We start from the raw sequence: 19,891 nt of genomic DNA, 5'->3' as shown, positions 1-19,891 counted from the left end.
TAGCCTCTCCCACACATAGTGATAATGTATCTATATGTGCTTTGTACGTGCATGGAAAACTGGATTCCAGGCCATGGCCACAGCACTCAAGCTAACAGTGAGTATGGTAGTGGGTATCTGCTAACACTTACAAAGCAAGCAACCTCCGCAACCATAAACAATCTACCGTAGCATTGAAGGCTGCGGGGGGATAGCTTGCAGTTACATGCTTACAGTGATTCTGACTCAGCTGGTAACTATGATACACGGCAATCCACCACTGGAAATTGTTTCTTTTTGGGGGCATTCGTGCATATCATGGTTGAGCAAAAAGCAGCCCACTGTTGCCACATCTACTTGTGAGGCTGGGTGCAAGGCAGGCTTTACAACCACAATAAATTGTGTATGGCTGAGGAGATTCATGATTGTTCTTCGTGAGTGTCAGCAGACACCCACCACCATACTCACTGCCAGTTAGAGTGGTGTTCCAAACGTAGTGAACGATACGTTTAGTACGCTTGGAAAACCTACTGAAAAGATTTCAAACGTAGTGAACGTTGCCCGAGAGAGAGAGAGACACTTGCAGTAGGGGGGGGAGAGAGAGAGAGAGAGAGCATACTCACTGACAGTCAGAGTGGTTCCAAACATAGTGAACAATACGTTTAGTACGTTTGGAAAACGTGCTAAAAAGATTACAAACGTAGTGAAAGTTGCCCGAGAGAGAGAGACACTTGCAGTAGGGGGGAGAGAGGAGAGAAAGAGAGAGACTTGCAGTAGGGGGGACAAGAGAGAGAGAGACTTGCGGGAGAGAGAAAGAAAGAAAGAAAGAAAGTTGTATTAACGTCTACTAGAGGCCGAACTCGACCTATGAGACAAATCAATGTACAACTGTCAACGTCTTCTGGATGTCCAGAAAAAAAAAAAAGGGGACAAAATGAAAATGAAATAAACTATGAAAGTACTGAGCTAGTGGGGGGGGGGGGTGATGGATGTAGCACTATTGATAGACGCTCAGTATGCAACCTATATGCATAGGGTATACAAGAATGCAATGCAGATCTGTCTAGCTCCAACCAGTACCATAATGGGGGTGTAATATGTGATATATAGGCGATGGCGAGGCAAAAATACCTCGGAGCATGATCTCCGGGTGTGAGTGTAAGTGAGCTAGCCGCTCCTGGATATGGTGCTGATGTCGAGCCCGTATCTCTGTGATCTCCCTCTGATGTAGTCTGGGAGTCTGGTAGCCTAGAGAAAGAAAGAAAGATATGTTACGCGTCTCTAAAGACCCAATGGGCCTATGAGACCAAAGTGATACAATAATGTCCATGGCATATCTCATCATGGAATGGAAAATAAAACAGAATGAAACATAAATATAGCTATCTTCCTAGGGTGATACAAAACTATCCATGGAAACTCGTCATGGAATACTGAGAACATAAAAACATGGGAGCAACCTCAGCTCCAAGTAGATGGTATACCACTCTCCAAAATGTCAAGCATGGGGCTGACGAGTATGGCCAAGAGGTCTCCCTCAGCTATGTCACGTGGAAAGGTAGCTCGATGGCGGTGGAGCATGTCCTAGATCTGGAGCTGATGAGGTGATCGTGGCCGACCGCGCGGGGGGGGGGGGGGGGGGGGTAGGGGCATGCTAGAGTGCAGAGGCTCGCTCCAAAGTAACTCCTCTTAGGCGAGATAGGCCCAGAGCAGCTCGTGGAGGGTCCACAAGATCCACTATGTCGGTGTCCTCCACCTCCTGGGTCCGAAAGAAACTTGTGATGGTTGGCTGCCGAGGGAGGGGGCGGGGAGAGAGAGAGAGAGAGAGAGAGAGAGAGAGAGAGAGAGAGAGAGAGAGAGAGAGAAATGAAATGTAATATTAACGTCTTCAAAAGGCCAAAGTGACCTATGAGACCAAAGTTACAACCATGTGACATCTAATACACTATCTGGAAAAGAAAGAAAGAGAGAGAGAGAGAGAGAGAGAGAGTTTAGCGGCCAACTGCGAGCGTGTGCGGGAGAGAGAAAGAAAGATATATCACGCGTCCCCTAAAGACCCAATGGGCCTATGAGACCAAAGTGATACAATAATGCCCATGGCATATCTCATCATGGAATGTAAAATAAAACAGAAAGAAAACATAAATATAGCTATCTCACTGGGGTGATACAAAACTGTCCCTGGAAACTCATCATGGAATACTAAGAACACAAAAACATGGGAGCAACATCAGCTCCGAGTAGATGGTATACCACTCTCCGAAATGTCAAGCATGGGGCTGACGAGTATGGCCGAGAGGTCTCGCTCAGCTACATCACGTGGAAAGGTAGCTCGATGGCGGTGGAGCATGTCCTGGATCTGGAGCTGATGAGGCGATCGTGGGTGGTCGAGGGCGTCGGGCAAGCAGGAGTGCTGAGGCTCAGTCCCAGGTAACTCCTCTCGGGCAAGGTAGGCCCAATGCAGCTCGTGTAGGGTCCACAAGATCCACTATGTCGGTGTCCTCCACCTCCTCGGTCCGAAAGAAACTGGTGATGGCTGGTTGCCGAGGGAGGGGGCGGGGTAGCTGGGGCCTGTGTCACAAGAAGGTGTCCCTGTGTTTGCGGAGCTCAAGCAGGAAGAGGACCAGGCAACGCTCGTACTCGAAGTCAATGATCAAGGAGAGTGGACCGAATCCCTCACAAAATAGACAGTGAAACCTCCCGCGGATCTCATGGTATACTGGACAGCGGCATATGTAGTGCTCCTCCGTCTCAACCTCTGTGTGGCATAGTCGGCAGATCCTCTCCTCTCTGGGTGTCCGTATGAGCTTCCCGGCTCTGAAGATGCGCTCAGCTCTACCTATCTCCACTCTGAGGCGGTGGGAAGAAACCCGTATCTGGCCAATCGCAATCCGCATGGCATGGGACATGTGAACACTCAAGTAGCCTGGCTGCTGGATGAATCCATCCTCAGTGAGTGTGAGGAAGTGGTCTCTGTAAAAGTGCATCTTCGTGGGGAGCTCCGGGGGTGTGATCCATGTGCAATGTGTGTAGAGGCTAAGAAGATCTGACTGGATAACCCGGTTGGTATCCTCGTGAGACAACCGGAGAAAAGGGGAATCCAAACTGTACTGAAGGGTGGGTAGGCAGTCCATGCAAAGCCCATATACTGAGAACCAAGTGGAAACTAATGCACACCATACTCCAGAGTGCCCCTCAAGTGCTAGCTATCTGGAGGACTCCAGGGCAAGCCTCGGGTACCTGTGGGGATCCATGTGACTCATGCGATGGAGGTATGTGACTATCTAGAAGAGTGCCTCCACTACCATCAGGGCTGCAGCAAACTCTGCCTGGATAATCTGGTGTGGGAATGATGGTTTGCTACGGATCATACGGGAGAACATCATGACCTGGGGCCTCTCAACTCACTACCAATCCTCATCGGATAAATATGGCCCCCAGAAAGCTGCTCCATACATCAAGGCTGGTGTGACAAGGGTGTCGAAAAGCCAGCCCTTCGTCCTGGGCTCCTGGAAATGTGCCTGGAAGCACTGCCCCTCAAGTAGGCTCAAGGCTGCATATCCCCGCGTCACTCTGGCATGTGCTGCGGGAAGCATGGTAAAGTGTGGGCCACTGAAAGTGACACCAAGGTAGACATAGGATGAGACAATCTCCACAACATCCCCTCTATATGTGAAGCTCAATCTGGATGTGACGGGGCAACACGTATTGAAGACCATTACCTTGGTCTTACCAAGGTTAACGGAGAGGTCCCGCTGAGTGCAAAAGTCATGTAAGGCATCCAATTGTCTTTGAAGCCCTTCAGCTGAGTTTGAGAGGAGGACGATGTCATCTGCATAAAGTAGTATGGGGATCAATATGCTTGCCAATGTGGGACCAGCCCCGCCTAATCCATCAATGAAGCTCGAGATCTCATCAATGTAGAGGCCGAAAAGAGTGGGTGATAGAGGGCAGCCCTGTTTCACCCCAATAGTGCTGGAAATCTCCTGTAGGCTGTGATGTACTTCCTGGGGGGCTCACTCGTCCGGTGAGGGACTCATAGAGGGCCATGATGCTCCAAACCATGTCAGATGGGACTTCGATCCCCCGTAGACCGTGTAAGAGGCGGGCTCGGGGTACAGTATCAAAAGCTTTACAGAAATCCACAAAGCAGCAGTAAATCCTCTGGTGTCGTGCTCTACCCTCCTCGATGATGGCACGGAGGGTGAAGATGTGGTCAAGGGTAGAGTAGCTCCTCCAAAAGCCAACCTGTCCTGAGGCTCTGCATCCCTGGCTCTCTGCAATGAACTGAGCTCCGCCTCTAGCACTGATGCATAGAGTTTGGCCAATGTGTGGCCAATCATGATCGTCCTGTAGTTATTAGGATCAAGTGGATCTCTGGCTTTGAGGATGGGGGTGATGGTGTTGGTGGACCAAGAGGGTGGAAATCCTTCACAAAGGGCTCTATTGAACATGTAGGCTAGTAGGGATGCTAGGGTATCATGGGCATGTGAGATGTACTCAGCAGAGTGAGTCCCTCGTGATCTTGGGCTCGCCCATTGCGTAGTCTACGAATGGCCTTGAGGACCATGCCCTCTGTGCAGAAGGTGGAGGTGGTGGGGCGGGGATCTGGTGGTGGGGGTAGGGGTGGCTGATGGGGGATATGATAGAGGGAGCGTGCATAGGAGTGCCATGTGTCCGGGCAGGTGATAGGTGCGGGAGGGCCATGTTCTCGGAGTTTCCTCCATGCCTCTTTTGCAGTTCGGCCCTAAGAAAAGTCGGTATAACTCATCCTCTTTCCAAGCATAGAACTTTGGTCTCATAGGCCCATTGGGTCTTTAGTAGACGCTTAATATATCTATCTTTCTTTCTTTCTTTCTATCTCCCCCCCCCTTCTTTCCCTGGTCTCCCCCTTCCTTCTCGATAGCCTCTCCCCCGTTTCGCCACCTCCGTCATCTTCAAGCACTTTTCTCAATTCTCCGAGCTTTCTCCCATCGGCAAGTCCCGGCTTTTTCTGGTCTTCACCCTCAAGAGGACTCCATCGCAGTCGCTCCGTAAACCCTGACCGAGACCGCCATTACTTGCTTTTTATCATTTTCCAAAGCAAACCTTCAGCTCCTCGCTACGACTATTGCATCATTAGAGGCATCCACTCTAGTATGCAAGATTGTCGATAGCCGCCCAGCACGCGGACAACTCATAGATCTTTTGTAGGCGAGCCTCATCTGTGGGCATGCAAAGATCATAGACATTCATCCTCAAGGGCATGGCTACTATCACGTGTAGTTCGACTCGCCAGCTGCATCAGATTGAGTCATGCAACTAAGCCCTGTTGCACTGCATACAACACAGGCCTTCTTTGCACAGTGACAGCACTGCTTCGACCCCATGTCTGACCATCTGGCTGCCGTGGCGGCTTCCCAGTGACAGTCTGCTTCCTAGGCCTTAGGAAGGAATACCCTTCTCTTCTCTCGGTGATAGGTGGAGCCATAGGGAGAGTGATGGAATCCCCCCCACTACTGCCTCGTCTCTCGCACGGGCGGCCAGGATTCCATCTCTTCGCATTTGTATTGCCTCGCTGGAGACATTGCCTCATGTCATATCTAGCCCATGCCTTCGGGGCGACCCCATCATTCAGCGAGTGGAGTACTCAGGCCTCCCAGGACAGTGTTTCATTTGTAGGCAGATGAGCCACCTCACTAGAGCTTGCCCTCAGCGCCAGTCAAGGAGACCGCCCAGTGGTCCCCCCCCCCCACCTAACAGGTTCTCGTTCAGATCCTCACCAGGGGGCAGAGAGAGAGGCATGCTCTCAGGCAGCGTAGCACCAAGATTCGGCCGTGGACGACCATGGTGCAAGAGAGTGGCGGACGATTGGCCTGCGCCCGAGCTGCCAGCCCACTACCAGAGCTGAGCGTCGCCACCAGGCGCGCCAGGCTGGTAGAGTACAGGAGGATTCGGTTCTGTCAACGAACCATTTCGAGCATTTATCGCCGTCGGTGAGCCCCCTCTGGCCACGGAGAGGGTCCCTCTGGCTCCTCCGATTTGGCGGTCGCTTCCCCGCCGAGATTTCTCCTCCATTTCTCAATTTCCAGTGAGGCCAGCTAGCCCCACTCAACCCCCGACGAGGCCCTCCTAGTCTCCCTCTCCAATGGATCACTCTCAACTGGTCCCTCCTCCCATCGCGCCCCCCCCCCCCCTTTCCCCCTTTTTCCGCCTCCTCTCCCATCCTCGCTTCCAACTTTTCCCGCAACAATCCCCTCTGCCCCATCCTGTTCCTCTAAGCCCACACTCCCCCCTCCCTCCGCCTCTCCAAAGCACTCCCGCCGCCCTCCAGCAACACCCGACCCGGAGCGGAAGCAACCATCAAGTTTCATTCACCATTTGATCCATAGATTCTCGGAATCGGTAGAGATGACCATCGCCGATTCCCCGGTGAGGGTTCTCCCTGGGCCCCCCAGGATCTTGGGGCTACCATTGGATTACAATTTCTTCCAATGTTTCCCAGTGGAAGGGGCAAATCTTTTTGAGCAGACGGTAGCGCCCATTCGGATATGTGTGGTGTTCCATCACTCCAGACCTTCTACGCAAAGAGTGGCACGATGATCTTTTCTTTTCCTTTAAGTGCAGCCCCGGAGACGCAGGGGAACTCAGAGTCGGTGGCTGCCTCCATCCAAGGGCACACAATTGAGCTTTCACACCATCTTCACGATCTTCGTATCATCAATTTGCTCACCCACCTCTGGCCCTTGGCCAGGATGGAGCTTGGAAGCTCAGGCCATAGGAACGACGGGGAGGTGTGGCCTCCAGCTTGGACGTGTTGCTATTTGTGTTCCTACATATCTCAGTCACAGTGCCACTCCCCCCCTCTCACAAATACCTCCATTGTGATCGATGGAGTTGGGAGTATGCCTACTCTCGCGCTCGGACAGACTGGCGACACATGGAGGATAGGATCCACGCCCACTTGGCACGCCTTTGCTCCAAGACTGATAGTGATTATTCCCCATCTAAACCCACGCCCAAGACTCTTCGAGTGGAGGGAAGTTCCGATAGTACCGCTTCCCACAAAGACTGATATGCGGATAGCCTCATGGAACATTCAAGGTTTAGGGCTTTCCAAGACGAGGGAACCTCAGAGGCAAGCTTCACAGAGCTATAGTTAGGGGATCCATTGACATTCTCTTCCTCCAAGAGCACCACCTCTCTAAGGGGCGTACCCGCCACTGCGGGGAGATTTTACCAAGCAGGAGCCACACTTTTTGGTCCCCCTCTTTTAGCCCCTCCGGGACGCAAGGAGGAGTTTGTATTTCTATCAATGAGGAGCTCTTATCGACAGACACGCTCAAGTATCAGAGTCTGGGGGCAAGCACAGTGGGTCACCGTTGCAATTGGAGAGGATTGCGTGGGCTTCCTCAACGTCTATGCTCCAAACGTCACACCAAGTGGAGCCATATTCTAGAGAATAGTTTGTCAAGCCCTTCCTCAAGCTAACTTTTGGTGCATGGGGGGAGACTTCAACAAGAATGAGGCAACAGAGGACATACTCGGAAGAGCCACGGCCACAGTCTCAGGCGCCGAGTGCTCTGCATGGGAGGAGTTGATCCTGGCACTCAAGGGACAAGATCCTTCGCAGCTTCAAGAGTTTGGGCGCAACCCCGGGAGCCTGTGCTTCTCGTGGTCTAATCGAAGGAGCAATGGCCCCAACCTGTCTCGACTTGACAGATTTTATGTGGATGAGTGAGCTTGCGACCGTGGCGGCGTGATCGGCAGCTTGGCAGGCACTATTTTTTCAGATCACACTCCGGTTATTCTGACCTTAGAGGACCCCTAGAGGCAGGCCAAGCATACGAGCTCTAGGATTCCAGACAGCCTTATTCAAGACCTCGAGATATGCCGCAGGATAGAGCAGATTGGGGCGGGATTGGATTTTATTTCAAGGTGTGTTGCGTGCACCTTGGATGTGGGCCTTGGTGAGATCAACAGTTTTTTGCATGAAGTAGCTCAAAGGAAATTGGAGGGATTCCGTGAGCAGCAGAGGAGTCTAAGGAGGGGTCTAGCTTCTCTTCAGCAACTTTACGAGTGTTCCACCGATAGCCCTTGGATTGAGAGTCAGCTTGCTACCGCCTGTACGGAGATCTGATCCATTGAAGTGAGGAGGGTGGAGTATAGATACCATGTCAGAACTTCCTTTTGGACCCAGGCTGGTGACAGAGCTATGGGAGACTTCTTTGAGATAGCAGGTCCCCACAGGAGTTGAGATGGTAATCATAGGTTGCGTTGACAGGATGGAGACATTGTTTCTAACCCCCCTGCATGTGAGAGGCATCGCCACTGATTTTTTCCGATCTCTCCCACGGGTGCCCCATTATCCCCACAGCTGATGGATGGGCACGAGAGGGTCTGGCGGCATACAAGAGAGGTGGTTCCGCTCGCTCTTCGGTACTTCTAATTGGCTCCCTTCACTGCAGAGGAGCCAGTGGATGTATTGACTACTCTTCCTAGGGGCAAATGCCCGGGCTCCCAATTTCTTTCTTCCTTCGCCACTGGGATGTCATGGAAGGCGGCCTTCAAGCAGTCTTCAATGAGATTATGATCACAGAAGCCATGCCAGAGAGGCTTTCAAAGGGTTTGATACACTTGATTCCTAAGGAAGGTGGTGACAGATTGGAGATTGGCCAGTGGAGACCCATCATCCTTCTAGAGACCGCCTACAAAATCTTGGCCAAGGCCATCAGTCGAAGACTTCGGCCTTTCCTCCCTGACTTGATCCATGACACTCTAGACACGTTTTGTTCAAGATCGGAGCATTCTGGACAACATCTTCACCATCTGGGAGGCGACTGCTTCGGTCAGAAAGTAGAAGGAGGACCTCATAGTGCTACTCCTAGACTTTGAGAAAGCTTATGATCGGTTGGATTGGAGCTTTCTAGAGGGCACGATGAGCCGGATGGGGTTCCCCGTGGAGTGGATTCATGGGGTTTCAGGACTTTACTCCGCCTCTCACAGCCAAGTTCTCATTCAGGGAGCCCATGGTAACAGATTCCCCCTTTCCCGCTCGGTATGGCAGGGCTATCCTCTGGCACCTTACCTTTTCCTATTCGGCGCCGAGGCCATGAATAATTTTCTCTCAGCCCAGAAGACCGGGTTTCAAGGATTGCGTCCCCCCCTCCGCACTCACAAGGAGCTGCTGGACTCAGAGTTTGCACATGACATAGCACCTTACCTTTCAGGAGATGTGGGGAACCTCCAGAGATTCGCGGAGGCGATCAAGATCTTTTGTCACGGCACAGATCAACTGGCACAAGTCGTGTGGTTTTTGGGTAGGCTCTACACCCGCACCAACTTGGCGCCCAATTGAGGCTTTCCAATGGATTTTGAGGGGCACTCCAGTTCGCTATCTTGGATGCCAAGTGGTCATTGACATCTCTTCGGAGCAGCAGCTCACCCCTCTTCTTCTAAGTATTCGAAGAAAAGTGTTTATACTCGAGTTCTACGAGGCTCTGGTAGAGTGGTGATGGTAAGCCACGTTCTTGCCACCGTGTGGTACATCACTTCGCTGGGCATTCTCTCGAGCACGTATTGGCTAGGTACAGTGGTTGATTATCACTTCTGTTCGTGATGTTGACATACATGATATCAGGATGCTTTCAAAGTAGAAATTTGAGATGAAAGATTTAGGTAAGTTTTGGTATTTTCTTGGTATAGAGGTGGTGAGATCACCTGATGGCCTTTTGCTATTACAAATATATTATGGCTTAGACATGTTATATACCTAGATGAATCCAGGAACATGCCCAAATTCACCTTTTAGGAACGTGCATGTTATATACTCATGGTAGTCAACCCACGAGACTATATAACTATCAACTCCATTATGCATAGTATGGACTAGATACTACGACATCCCCACTAACGTCATCAGTGCCCAATAGTGGATGTAGAACTCTGTATCAAGATATGCTCTCACACACGCACTCCACACACACACACACACACACGAGCATATATTCACACAAAGCCCTTCGTACTGAGTTTCTGTCAAACCTCCGGAGATGCAGGGCAGACTCAGCTAGAATGAAGCCTAGCACTAAGGGAAGTAGAAAATAGAAAGAATTAGATCAGCAAATAAGTAGTTGATAGGGCAAATGCACCGCTAAAGATAGAAAGAAAAAGCACAATATCAACTAGCTTAGACATGTTGTCCAAGTATAGTATGATAGGCTATAAGCCTATTTCAGTGCCATTGGAGAGAATACTAAGTGTCATAGATACATGTGGGCTTTTGGAGAACCCCACTATATGCAAATGCATATTGGGTAGCTTGATCTACATCACGAATACTAGGCCAGATTTGAGCTATGTTGTTAGACTTAAGAGTTAGTTTATACAAGCACACTTGGTTATGGCTAGATAGATTCTTAGATACATAAAGTCCACTACTGATTGTGGACTTTTCTATGAGGTTGCTAGACACATATAGCTACATGGGTATACAGATGATTAGGCTAGTAGTGTCTACCAACAACTTTATGTTTACTTTTGGGAGTAGTGTTGTGAGTTGGAGAAAAAAGAAACAACCACATCGACAGTTTCCTTATGGAGTATAGAGATATAGGGACACTACTATGGCAATTTGTAAGGTAGCTTAGTTTCATAAGCTACATGGTGATATGGGTGAGCCCATAGATAAAGACAGTCATTTATTTTGACAACATGAGTAGCATACAGTTGGCTAGTAACAGTCTATCATGCTAAGACAAAGGACATTGAGGTGTATTGTCATTTTATTTGGCCACAACTAAAGATCCATCACCTCTTGGATCCAATGCACATCTTTAAGAATGTTGCCTCCAACATTTGGGATCACTTGATTGGTGCATGGGATACACTTGGGATGCGAGAAGACATGGGATTGCTTGATCAACTCCCTGACACATGGCCGGTGGTGAGGGCAAATGGAAAGGTGGTCTTACTAAAGACACCTCAGGAGAGGAGAAGAGGGTGAAAGATCAAATTGTATCTTTTTGCACACCCGCGGGCTTCATGCATTCTTTGAAGGGTTCCTTCTCAAAGACAAAGAAGCAGGGATCTCCCCAATTAAACGGGCTAAAGACCCATGATTGACACAAAGTCTGTTGAGCAAGCTGATTGTTAGAGTACTCCTTCCCGGCCTTGGTAGGACTTCCTCTTGGCCCAAATTTCAGCAAGCACCCCGAGATTAAGGAGCCCTTGGCTGCAGAGTACCAAATGGATCTTGACAGAGATGCGGGCCCGCGGTTTTAGCCCAGCTTTTGAGGACAAATTTGCAGCCAATTTACTTCGAGCTTGGGATCACCTCAGTCTGGCCCTTGGGCAGCTTGCTCCGGTAGCCTCAAAGCAGCAGCTTCGGCAACCCCTCGTCTGGAACCCCCTAATCCGTTTACCCAACAGCGGCCACATGTTGGGGGCCTGACCTCATGTATCATGGAGCGCATTGGGCATAGGACCTGCCAAGTCCCTTGGAGATTGGATTGCACACGCGCATTTACCCCCAAAGGTGCAGGAGAGAGGCCTAACAGGGATCCAGGGTAGAGACAGGCTCAGCATCGACATCGACTCTGCTATTCCTCAAGAGTGGCTGACTCCTATCCCAAACCGGACTCCCCCAAGTGTGGTTAGGCGTGTTTACCAGGCATGATATTCTTGTAGCAGTCCATGGAGCGGATAAGGGCAGTGGTTTGCTCACTTTTTCTATTGGATCCCATTGCAGATTAGAGAGATCCGAGCCCCCCTTGGAGGAATTCAGTGGGCTGCACCTTACAGAGAGTGTGGGTGATTGGATTTTGGGAACGGGAGTGGCACATAGACCCACCACCGGCCAAGGTGGCCAGGGAGAGATTTTGGCGGCTATGGATATGGGAGTGCGGACCTCTCACGCGCCTCCAGTGGGACCCGGGCGAGTAGACCTTGCATGATCCCGCTAATCGGGAGGAGACTCTGGATGCCCCCTTCTTTGCATATGAAGCCACGCTAAGCTGCAAGATCCAGATGCCAGAGAAATGATGGCACCCCGGCAGCAACAGTACATTGGCAGTCACAAGGCCTCTCACAGCCCTTCAAATTTTTGGAAGAGGCTATGGGACAGTTTTTGGCCTTGAAAGATCACCCTCTTTCTGTGGTGGCACACAGCAGCTTGGCGTGGGCACGTGGTTGCCCATTGGAGGTTGACCAGCAGCTTCCACGAGGTGCGGTCACCCTCACGAGTCTCAACGACATTGTCTTTGGGATTGCCTTAGGGTTGAGCACGTTTGGCAGCGGATTCTCCGCATCTTCACGATGGATAGGACCTCGACCCAGATCATTACTTGGGGCACCGTCGCTTGGGCCATAGATGCTGAGGTTGTCACCTCCGCATTTTGGCAGTACTAGTCCCAGCCCCATCTAGAGACCAGTGGAGACCAGGCTCATGTCAGAGATGGGAGATTTGCAGTAGCATTGCAGCCTAGCACATACGGCGAGCTAGATGCACAGCAAAGCCATCGAGGGTACCCACTCTCCGCTTGCGGAGTCCATCAGGAGCATTTGGTTCAACATCATTCATACCCTCTGCGGTCAGTGTGGGAAGTTGCAGGGTGGCTCTGATCGCATATGGAAGCGGCGGGAAGCTTTCTTGAGGCTCTGGCAACGTGGCCCTTTTCTCACGGCGGATAGAGGAGGTGATCCCATTTGGCATTACAGACCACCCGTGTGGTTATTCCGCCCACCTCCCAAATCTGATGTAGACATTCTGGGCCTGACGACATCCTTTCTTAGGCTGAAGAGGGAGCACATTGTGTGGACTAGTGTGATACAAATTGGGTTGGAGATATGGACATCTGGTGGTTCATTTTCTGGATTTTGCTCGACTTCTGGATCGGGAACAGTTTCTTGGAGTAAGTGGCAGAGGCCGGAGCAAATCGACTTCTCGACTTGCTTTGGAGGTTTCCTTTTCCAGCTCCTTGGACCAGTTTCTCTCCCAAGATCTGAGAGGGGGTGTTTGCATTATTCATCTCCTGGTAGTGTGCCCAAGTTGAGTGTCAGGGGTGCCAAGATTTATCCTGGGCACCAGCACCATATTTTTCCCTCTGTTCAGGGCCCTTGGTTGTAGGGGTGGCCACCCATCGGCCAGCTCCTGTAGGGGCTATAAAAGCCAGATTCTTATTTCATTAGTACTCACCTTGACAGGGGCTTCCAGGCTCGGGTCCTCCCTTACGGGAGTAGTTGTTCATCATGCCCTCACCTACGGGGACCACCCCTTGCATAGGGTTGTTTGTATCATTGCTTCTTCATCATCATGCAGATTCATTTCTCTCTTTGTGCCTATGTCTCACGCTTTCCGCTGCGCACTTTTAACATGGTATCAAAGCCCCAGGTGGCTTGAAGCTTGGAGACAGTGGGACGTCGAGGGTTTGCTGATTTGAGGTGCTGATTGGAGACTGTTTGGGTTGTACAGGACTTAGAGATCGGGTAGAAGGCGGCCATCACCGTTGGACAGCCACCTTGCATTTTATTTGCAGCCTCTTTTTCTTCTTTTTTTCCCACCCACCCTCCCTTCACAAGACCTTGTAAACCCTTGAGATGGCAAATTTGCTTGAGATGGCTGAGAAGCACGTGAAGATCCCAACACTCCCCATGTTCCCAGTGGACCGACAGTTGGACGGAACAGAAGTTCAAAAAGATTTTCAGAAGATGCATTTGAAATTAAGTATAATCTGTTCAAGAGGCATTATCCTGGGGCTGTGGGGTTCCACGGCCGGAGTTGGAAGATGGGGAGTTACCCTCTATACGGAAGGAACGGGAGGCATAGGCACAGTTATGGGAACGTGTTAATGCCCGCGTCCATTCTTTCATCTTCCTAAATTGCACACCACAGGTGATCAATCACATAAAGCATATGACGCTGGCCAAAGGGATTTGGCAGGACTTGGCTTCTCTGTACAACAGGGTATCACCCATCAAGAGGATCTCCTTGGAAGTTCAGATGCGGATGATGAATCCTGCAAAGTCCTCGACGATGCGGGAGCACATCAACAAGTTGCAAGCTCTTCAGCAGGAGGTTCTCCAGGCAAGGAAAGAGATATCGTCAAAGAATATGGCCATCACATTGTTGTCTCATTTACCCTCTCAGTACTCAGCATTTTACTCCTCTTTGATCACCAGTGGTGGCAGGCTCAGCACCATCACATGGAGAAGCTTGTGCCAATGGTCTTGGACCAAGAAGAGCGATTTACGAACCCTCCACAGGGCGGAGGGTCTGAGGCCTTGACCGGTCAAAAGGTCGTAACAACAACAACAAGGGCAAAGGGAAGTCCTCATCGGAGAAGTCTTCTGAGAAGAAGCCCGATTCAAACCGTGAGAAACTGAAGGCCGAGAGGACCTGTAACGACTGTGGCAGGAAAGGCCACTATTGGAGGAAGTGTCCCAAGCGGACTGGGAAGAGTGTTGATTCTTCAAGTTCAACTGCAAAGACTCCAGCCTTTGTGCACTTGGAGATGTTGGTGGACACTGATGCTTCATCTTCTTCGAGCGAGGGGGAAGCTGGCTGCACCGCTAGGAATACTCGGGAGTGGATTCTTGATAGTGGTGCTTCCAAGCACATGACTCCTTCCCGTGACTTCTTTCACGATCTTAAACGGCAATCAGGTCGCATTTTCATTGGCGACAATTCCACCATATCAATTCACAGTGAGGGCCGGATGGAGATTATTCCCGATGGCAGAGGGGGGAAGCATTCCTCTCATGTTCTTTACGTCCCCGCACTTGGTTTTCATCTGTTGTCAATGCATGAGGTTTGCAAGACTAGCTTCTGGGAGGAGTTTGAGGAGCATTCTGTTGCTCTACGGGACCGAGAAACTGGCCCAGTTTTTTGCGAAGGCGGAGTGGAGAACGGTATATTTCCCGGATTTTCTGTGGTGTATATCGCAGAGTTACACAGCTTCTCTCTCTTTCATCTGTGTCTTGCTCTCTACAACAGTTGTCTTCATTTCCGTTGTGCATTCTGACATGGTTCCTCTTGCCACCATGTGGCACATTACCTCCTGCTGATCTTTCTCCCGCGCATGTATTGGTCAGGTTCAGTGTTTGATCTGGAACTTTCTATGGACTCGTAGTGATGGGAGACTGCCCAGGGCCAAAATGGCTTGGAGAGTGATCATTCAACAGCGATGCAAAGGGGGCCTCGGCATCATCGACCCCTCCATTCAAAGCCGTGCCCTATTGGGCAAGTTGATTGTTCGAGGTCTTCTTTCAGGTGGTGAGCCTTGAAAGGACTTCCTCTCGACTGGGATCCCCATCCACACACTCACCCTGGGGGGGCCTTTGGCCTCAGAGCACAAGATGGATATTCACAGAGATGCAAGTGTGTGGCTTCAGCTCGACATTTGAGGACAGATTTGCATCCAGTCTCTTGCATGCTTGCGATCATCTCAGGCCGGCCCTGCGGGCGGCAGTCAGCTCCAATAGCCTCCGAGAAGCGGCTCCGGCATCCTCTGATCTAGAATCCTTTGGTCCGTCTGCCTAGTGGTCACATGCTCAGGGCTCGCCCACACATATCATGGGGAGCCTTGAGTACAGGCCATTGGGATCCGGGATGAAGACCGACTTAGCCTCAACATCGACTCTTGCATCCCTCTGGAGTGATTGGCCCCAATACCGGATCCTTCTCCTCCACAGTGGCTGGGAGTATTCACCAGGCACCGTATACCCCTGGCAGTTCATGGCACGGACGAGTACTCCATTTTACTCACCTTCTCTATTGGGCTTCATGGCAGATTGGAGAGATCAGGGACCCCTTAGAGGACCTCAGGGGATGCACCTTGCAGAGGGTGAGGGTGATTGGTTTTCACACACGACTGGCACATCGACCCTCCGCCAACCAAGGTGGCCAGAGAAAGACTATGGCAGCTATGGATGTGGAGGGCTGGCCTATTACGAGTCTCGAGTAGGACCCAGGAGAGTGGATATGGCAGGATCCAGACCAGAGAAGAGTCGCCTGGTATCCCCTTCTTTGCCTACACTACACGGCTGGGCCGCAAGGATTCAGATGTAAAGGTGGAGGGCACTCCAACAGCAGCAGCACATTGGCAATCCCAAAGCCTACCACCACATTTTCTCGCAAATTTATGCAAGCGGCTGTGCGACATCTTTTGCTCACAAAAGATCACCCTTTTTCTGAGGACAGATGGCACACAGGCACTTAGCCATTGGCACTTGGTTGGCCATTGGGGGAAAACCAGCACTATGTCAAAGGTGTGGCCATCCCCAAGAGACTGCCTTTAAGATTGCCCAAAGGCCCAGCAAGTCTTGCACACGATCCTATACATTTTCTCTATGGATCAGGCTCCCACTCATATTGTTATGTGGGGCACTGTTGCTTGGGCCACCGAGGCTGCGATCACAATGCTGTATGAGGAGCAAGGTGGGCGACTAGATCTTCTAGTCTCTCACCTTTGTATTTCCACCGTGCCGCTTCCAGCCGCCCACTTGTGATTTGACCCCGGTTCTAGCTAGAGATGGAAGATTTACAATAGAATATTCACGTGGCATATATGGAGAGCTCAATGCAGCAAAGCCATCGAAAGCACTCTCACCCCAGCTCGATATCATTCATACTCTCAGAGGTTTGTGGGGGCAGCTTCAAGGCGGCTCACAACGCATGAGGAAGCGGTGGGAGGCCTTCCGATCTGGTGGCACGGTCCCTTTCTAATGGATACTGGTGGCGAGCCCATTTGGCATTATAGACCACCTGTGTGGTTATTTCCCCCTCCCCCCATTGTATGAGATAGCCTTCTCCTCCTAGAGCGGCCAGCTGGAGGAGAAGTGCATCCTCACCTTTGTTCATCTTGATTCCCGTTTCCCAATTTTTGGTTGTTTTTCGGTAACTAATAGAAGGATTTTTTTCTCGGGGGAAAAACAAACTGTGCCCCCCTGCTCACCAATGAAGGCAGCTAGTAGGTCTCAAAACTGACCCAGGGCTGGACTGCTGCCGACAAAGTTGCAGACCAAGGTTGTGGCATCTAGTGAAGACAATGACCTGAAGAGGAGCAGATGGTCCACTTCCGAAAAGAGACAACTGAGGGCAGCCTCAAATCGCGGTGAAAGCGGAAAGAGAAAAACAAGCAGCAGCTCAGCAACTACCAAAAGAAGAGTGCAATGCTACCAGGGAGCAGCAAAGATGGACCAAAATAGGCGGAGGCGGAGGCGGAGGGGTAGGGGTGAAGTGGCAGGAGAAGGGGCTGAATGTGCAGCAGTGCAGAACATAGTGATTGGTGGCACTATACGGAGGAGGGGATGAATGTGCAGCAGTGCAGAGCATGGTGATTAGTAGGACACCCATTTGGAAGGCCCGTGCAGGCAAGCTGAAGAGACTGACAATTGTGTTGTTGCGGATATAAGATTGTGGCCATCCAAGCCTAATTTGACATAAGCTAAAAGGGCCAAGTTCCACATTTTTGGGTCCTCTGCAGTAGGCCGATAGGCCTACCTGCTGTAAAGGGGGAGAATTTCCCTATAAGAGGAGTCTATTCCTCCTAATTGAGAGAGACTTCAGTTTTCTGCTTTATTTCGGACTGATTTGCACAAAAAGCTCTATGAGGAGGGGGTAGGCAATGACTGCGCCATGCACCATGCGTGCATGCATGTGTTGAATATTTCATTGCTGTCTAAACAAACCAGTACATCAAAATCTAGCTGAAAAATAAATGCTTCTGCCAAAGTACCTGACAAGTGGGCTAACTACTACTTTAAGGTCCAAATCTACACATTCTTAAGAGCTTTTGGGGAAACAGCCAAGGAAGAGGAAACCTGTCTTGAAGAGCAGCATAGCCAGCACGAAAGAGCAAAAATTACATTTGCAAGCATTTCAAACCACGCTCTTCAGACCTTCATAGAGTATTAGTAGTTTATATGCTTGGTTGTTAGGTAAAACCAACAGTGTAGTCAGTTCATGTAATCACTGCAAAAGGGAAATATCAATTATTATCTACTGGAGTCAGAATGGCGCGTATATACTTACTTGAGGTAATAAGGAAAATTCTCAAAAGAATCACCAATCTTATCCCAGTTTGTTAGCATCTTCTTGAATTTGGTCTTTAGAGGATTCGTTTTTCCATTCGCTTTCTTTCTGTCTTTGTCAGGCGGCTTCGCTTCAACAGGCTTGTGTTGTGCTTCCTGGGATTGAGTCACTTGATCTTTGGGATCCAACCCTTGGTCTGTGCCCATTGAGCTCAGAACTTGCCCAGATTCTTGTGACCTCAGTCCATGTGCACTTTCTGGCTCTGAAGGTACTTCACAAGACACCTGAGCTGCCTCTGATTTTTTGGACTCATCATTCTCATCTCTACCCTCCTCTGCACTTGCTAAGGACGAGCTTTTCTTGTCCATCTCTTTCCTCTCATCACAACTTCCACTAAAATACCTGTGAGTTTGTTTCGAAAGCTGACCATCCTTTGATGTGTCAGAGTACTTCGAGAAAGCATTCCCTTGTAATTGCAGACAAGTTAAAGAAAAACTGTAGGGCCCACTTTGTAGAGAAGAGCTAATTAAATTGGGAAAAAAATCAGACCCTGTTAATATTGGAAGGCCTTGGTCAACCTGTAAGGTTCTGTGTCTGCCATGCTGCCCACACCTTGCAGCACCAAAACTGCTGCGTTTTAAAAGGCTTGGAGTGGACCTGGCAGACCTGTACATTTTGCACACCTCAAAAGTTCTCTACCGAAGCACTTGAAAGAACCATAACCCCAACAGGAATGCTCACGTGCTCTTATTTGAGATGCCTGTTCACAAAGCCAGATCAAGGTGATTGAGTACCAGATTGCAAAAGTTTAATATAGCAGTCTTATGTAACATGAATTACAAACAAAATTTCTTCCTTCAAAAAACTCAAAACAAATTGAGATATTTAAATAAGTTTTCTACAATGCAATTACATAACCCATAAATGTTGGGTTAGGCTTAAGCCTAATGTGCAAGAAATGGGGGCAGAAAACAGCAGAGAGAGAGAGAGAAAGAGAGAAAGGTATAAGTACTTGCACATATATTCACACAACGATATAAAAAGTGATTAAGTACAAGTGATAATAATGAACCTAGTCTAGGAGTCCTTTCACACCAAATGTCCACGGGGGAAAACCCGTAGGACAAAAGTGCCCCTGGAAGTAGTCACTCGTCACATCAAATCCCCCCTTAGTAGTAATGTGACCTGTACAAGGATGCAGATCACTCTCAATAGGAGAGTAAAAATAAAGCTTTGCGGAAACCTTCAAACTTCTCTTGAGGCAATGCCTTGGCAAACATTCCTACAATGTATTGCTGCTCCATTTATGACAGAATAGATTCTGATGTGCTTATGCTCTCTGGTACATTGAGCAATGGCCTTTAAACGCTTGACATGTATGACAGGAGTAGTGATTCTCATGATGATGCTATGATTGCTTGTGCATCACAGGTTATGCATGACACTGAGCTATGGCATGCTTGGTTTGGTCACCTTAATTTCCCTTCTCTTATGCGTTTACAGTGTCAATCTATGGTTCATGAGCTGCCATCTATGCAGTTCCCACACAAGCATGTATGCGAGGGATGTATTTTGGGAAAGATGCATCGTCAATTCTTTCCAAAAGATGTCACTGTGCGGGCTACTCGGCCATTGCAGCTTGTACATAGTGGTCTATGTGGCCCTATGAGGGCACCATCTTTTGCTGCACATTTGTACTTTATGAATTTCACTGACGATTACACTTGTTTTTGTTGGGTGTGACATGCGAGGAATTGATTGTAGTAAAACAACCTTAGGCTTAACTAAACTTCCCTTAATGATACATAAGAGATAGACAATGGTGTCAATGTAATGCGATGCATCTATATTAAATGGATGAGTTACAATGAAGATCTATAAATAGATCTATGCTGTTCCTAG

The 19,891-nt window shown here is 49.7% G+C and overlaps 1 protein-coding gene across 3 annotated transcripts in view; it reads right to left on the bottom strand.

Annotated features, from left to right (window-relative positions):
* Window positions 1-18,779, bottom strand: part of LOC147619241 (uncharacterized) — a 119,073-nt gene extending 100,294 nt beyond the window's left edge. For all 3 annotated transcript variants that reach the window (XM_086772887.1, XM_086772886.1, XM_086772888.1), the window contains exon 1: window positions 17,990-18,779. In XM_086772887.1, coding sequence (XP_086629013.1) covers window positions 17,990-18,663 — 674 coding nt within the window. In that variant the 5' untranslated portion in view covers window positions 18,664-18,779. The remainder of the gene's footprint in view (window positions 1-17,989) is intronic.
* Window positions 18,780-19,891: the final 1,112 nt, after the last annotated feature.

This window comes from Cibotium barometz, chromosome 33 (assembly GCF_041138505.1).
Source record: "Cibotium barometz isolate CiBa-2024 chromosome 33, ASM4113850v1, whole genome shotgun sequence".
In the NCBI taxonomy this organism is placed as follows: domain Eukaryota; kingdom Viridiplantae; phylum Streptophyta; class Polypodiopsida; order Cyatheales; family Cibotiaceae; genus Cibotium; species Cibotium barometz.
This window is presented reverse-complemented; position numbering and strand designations above follow the sequence as displayed.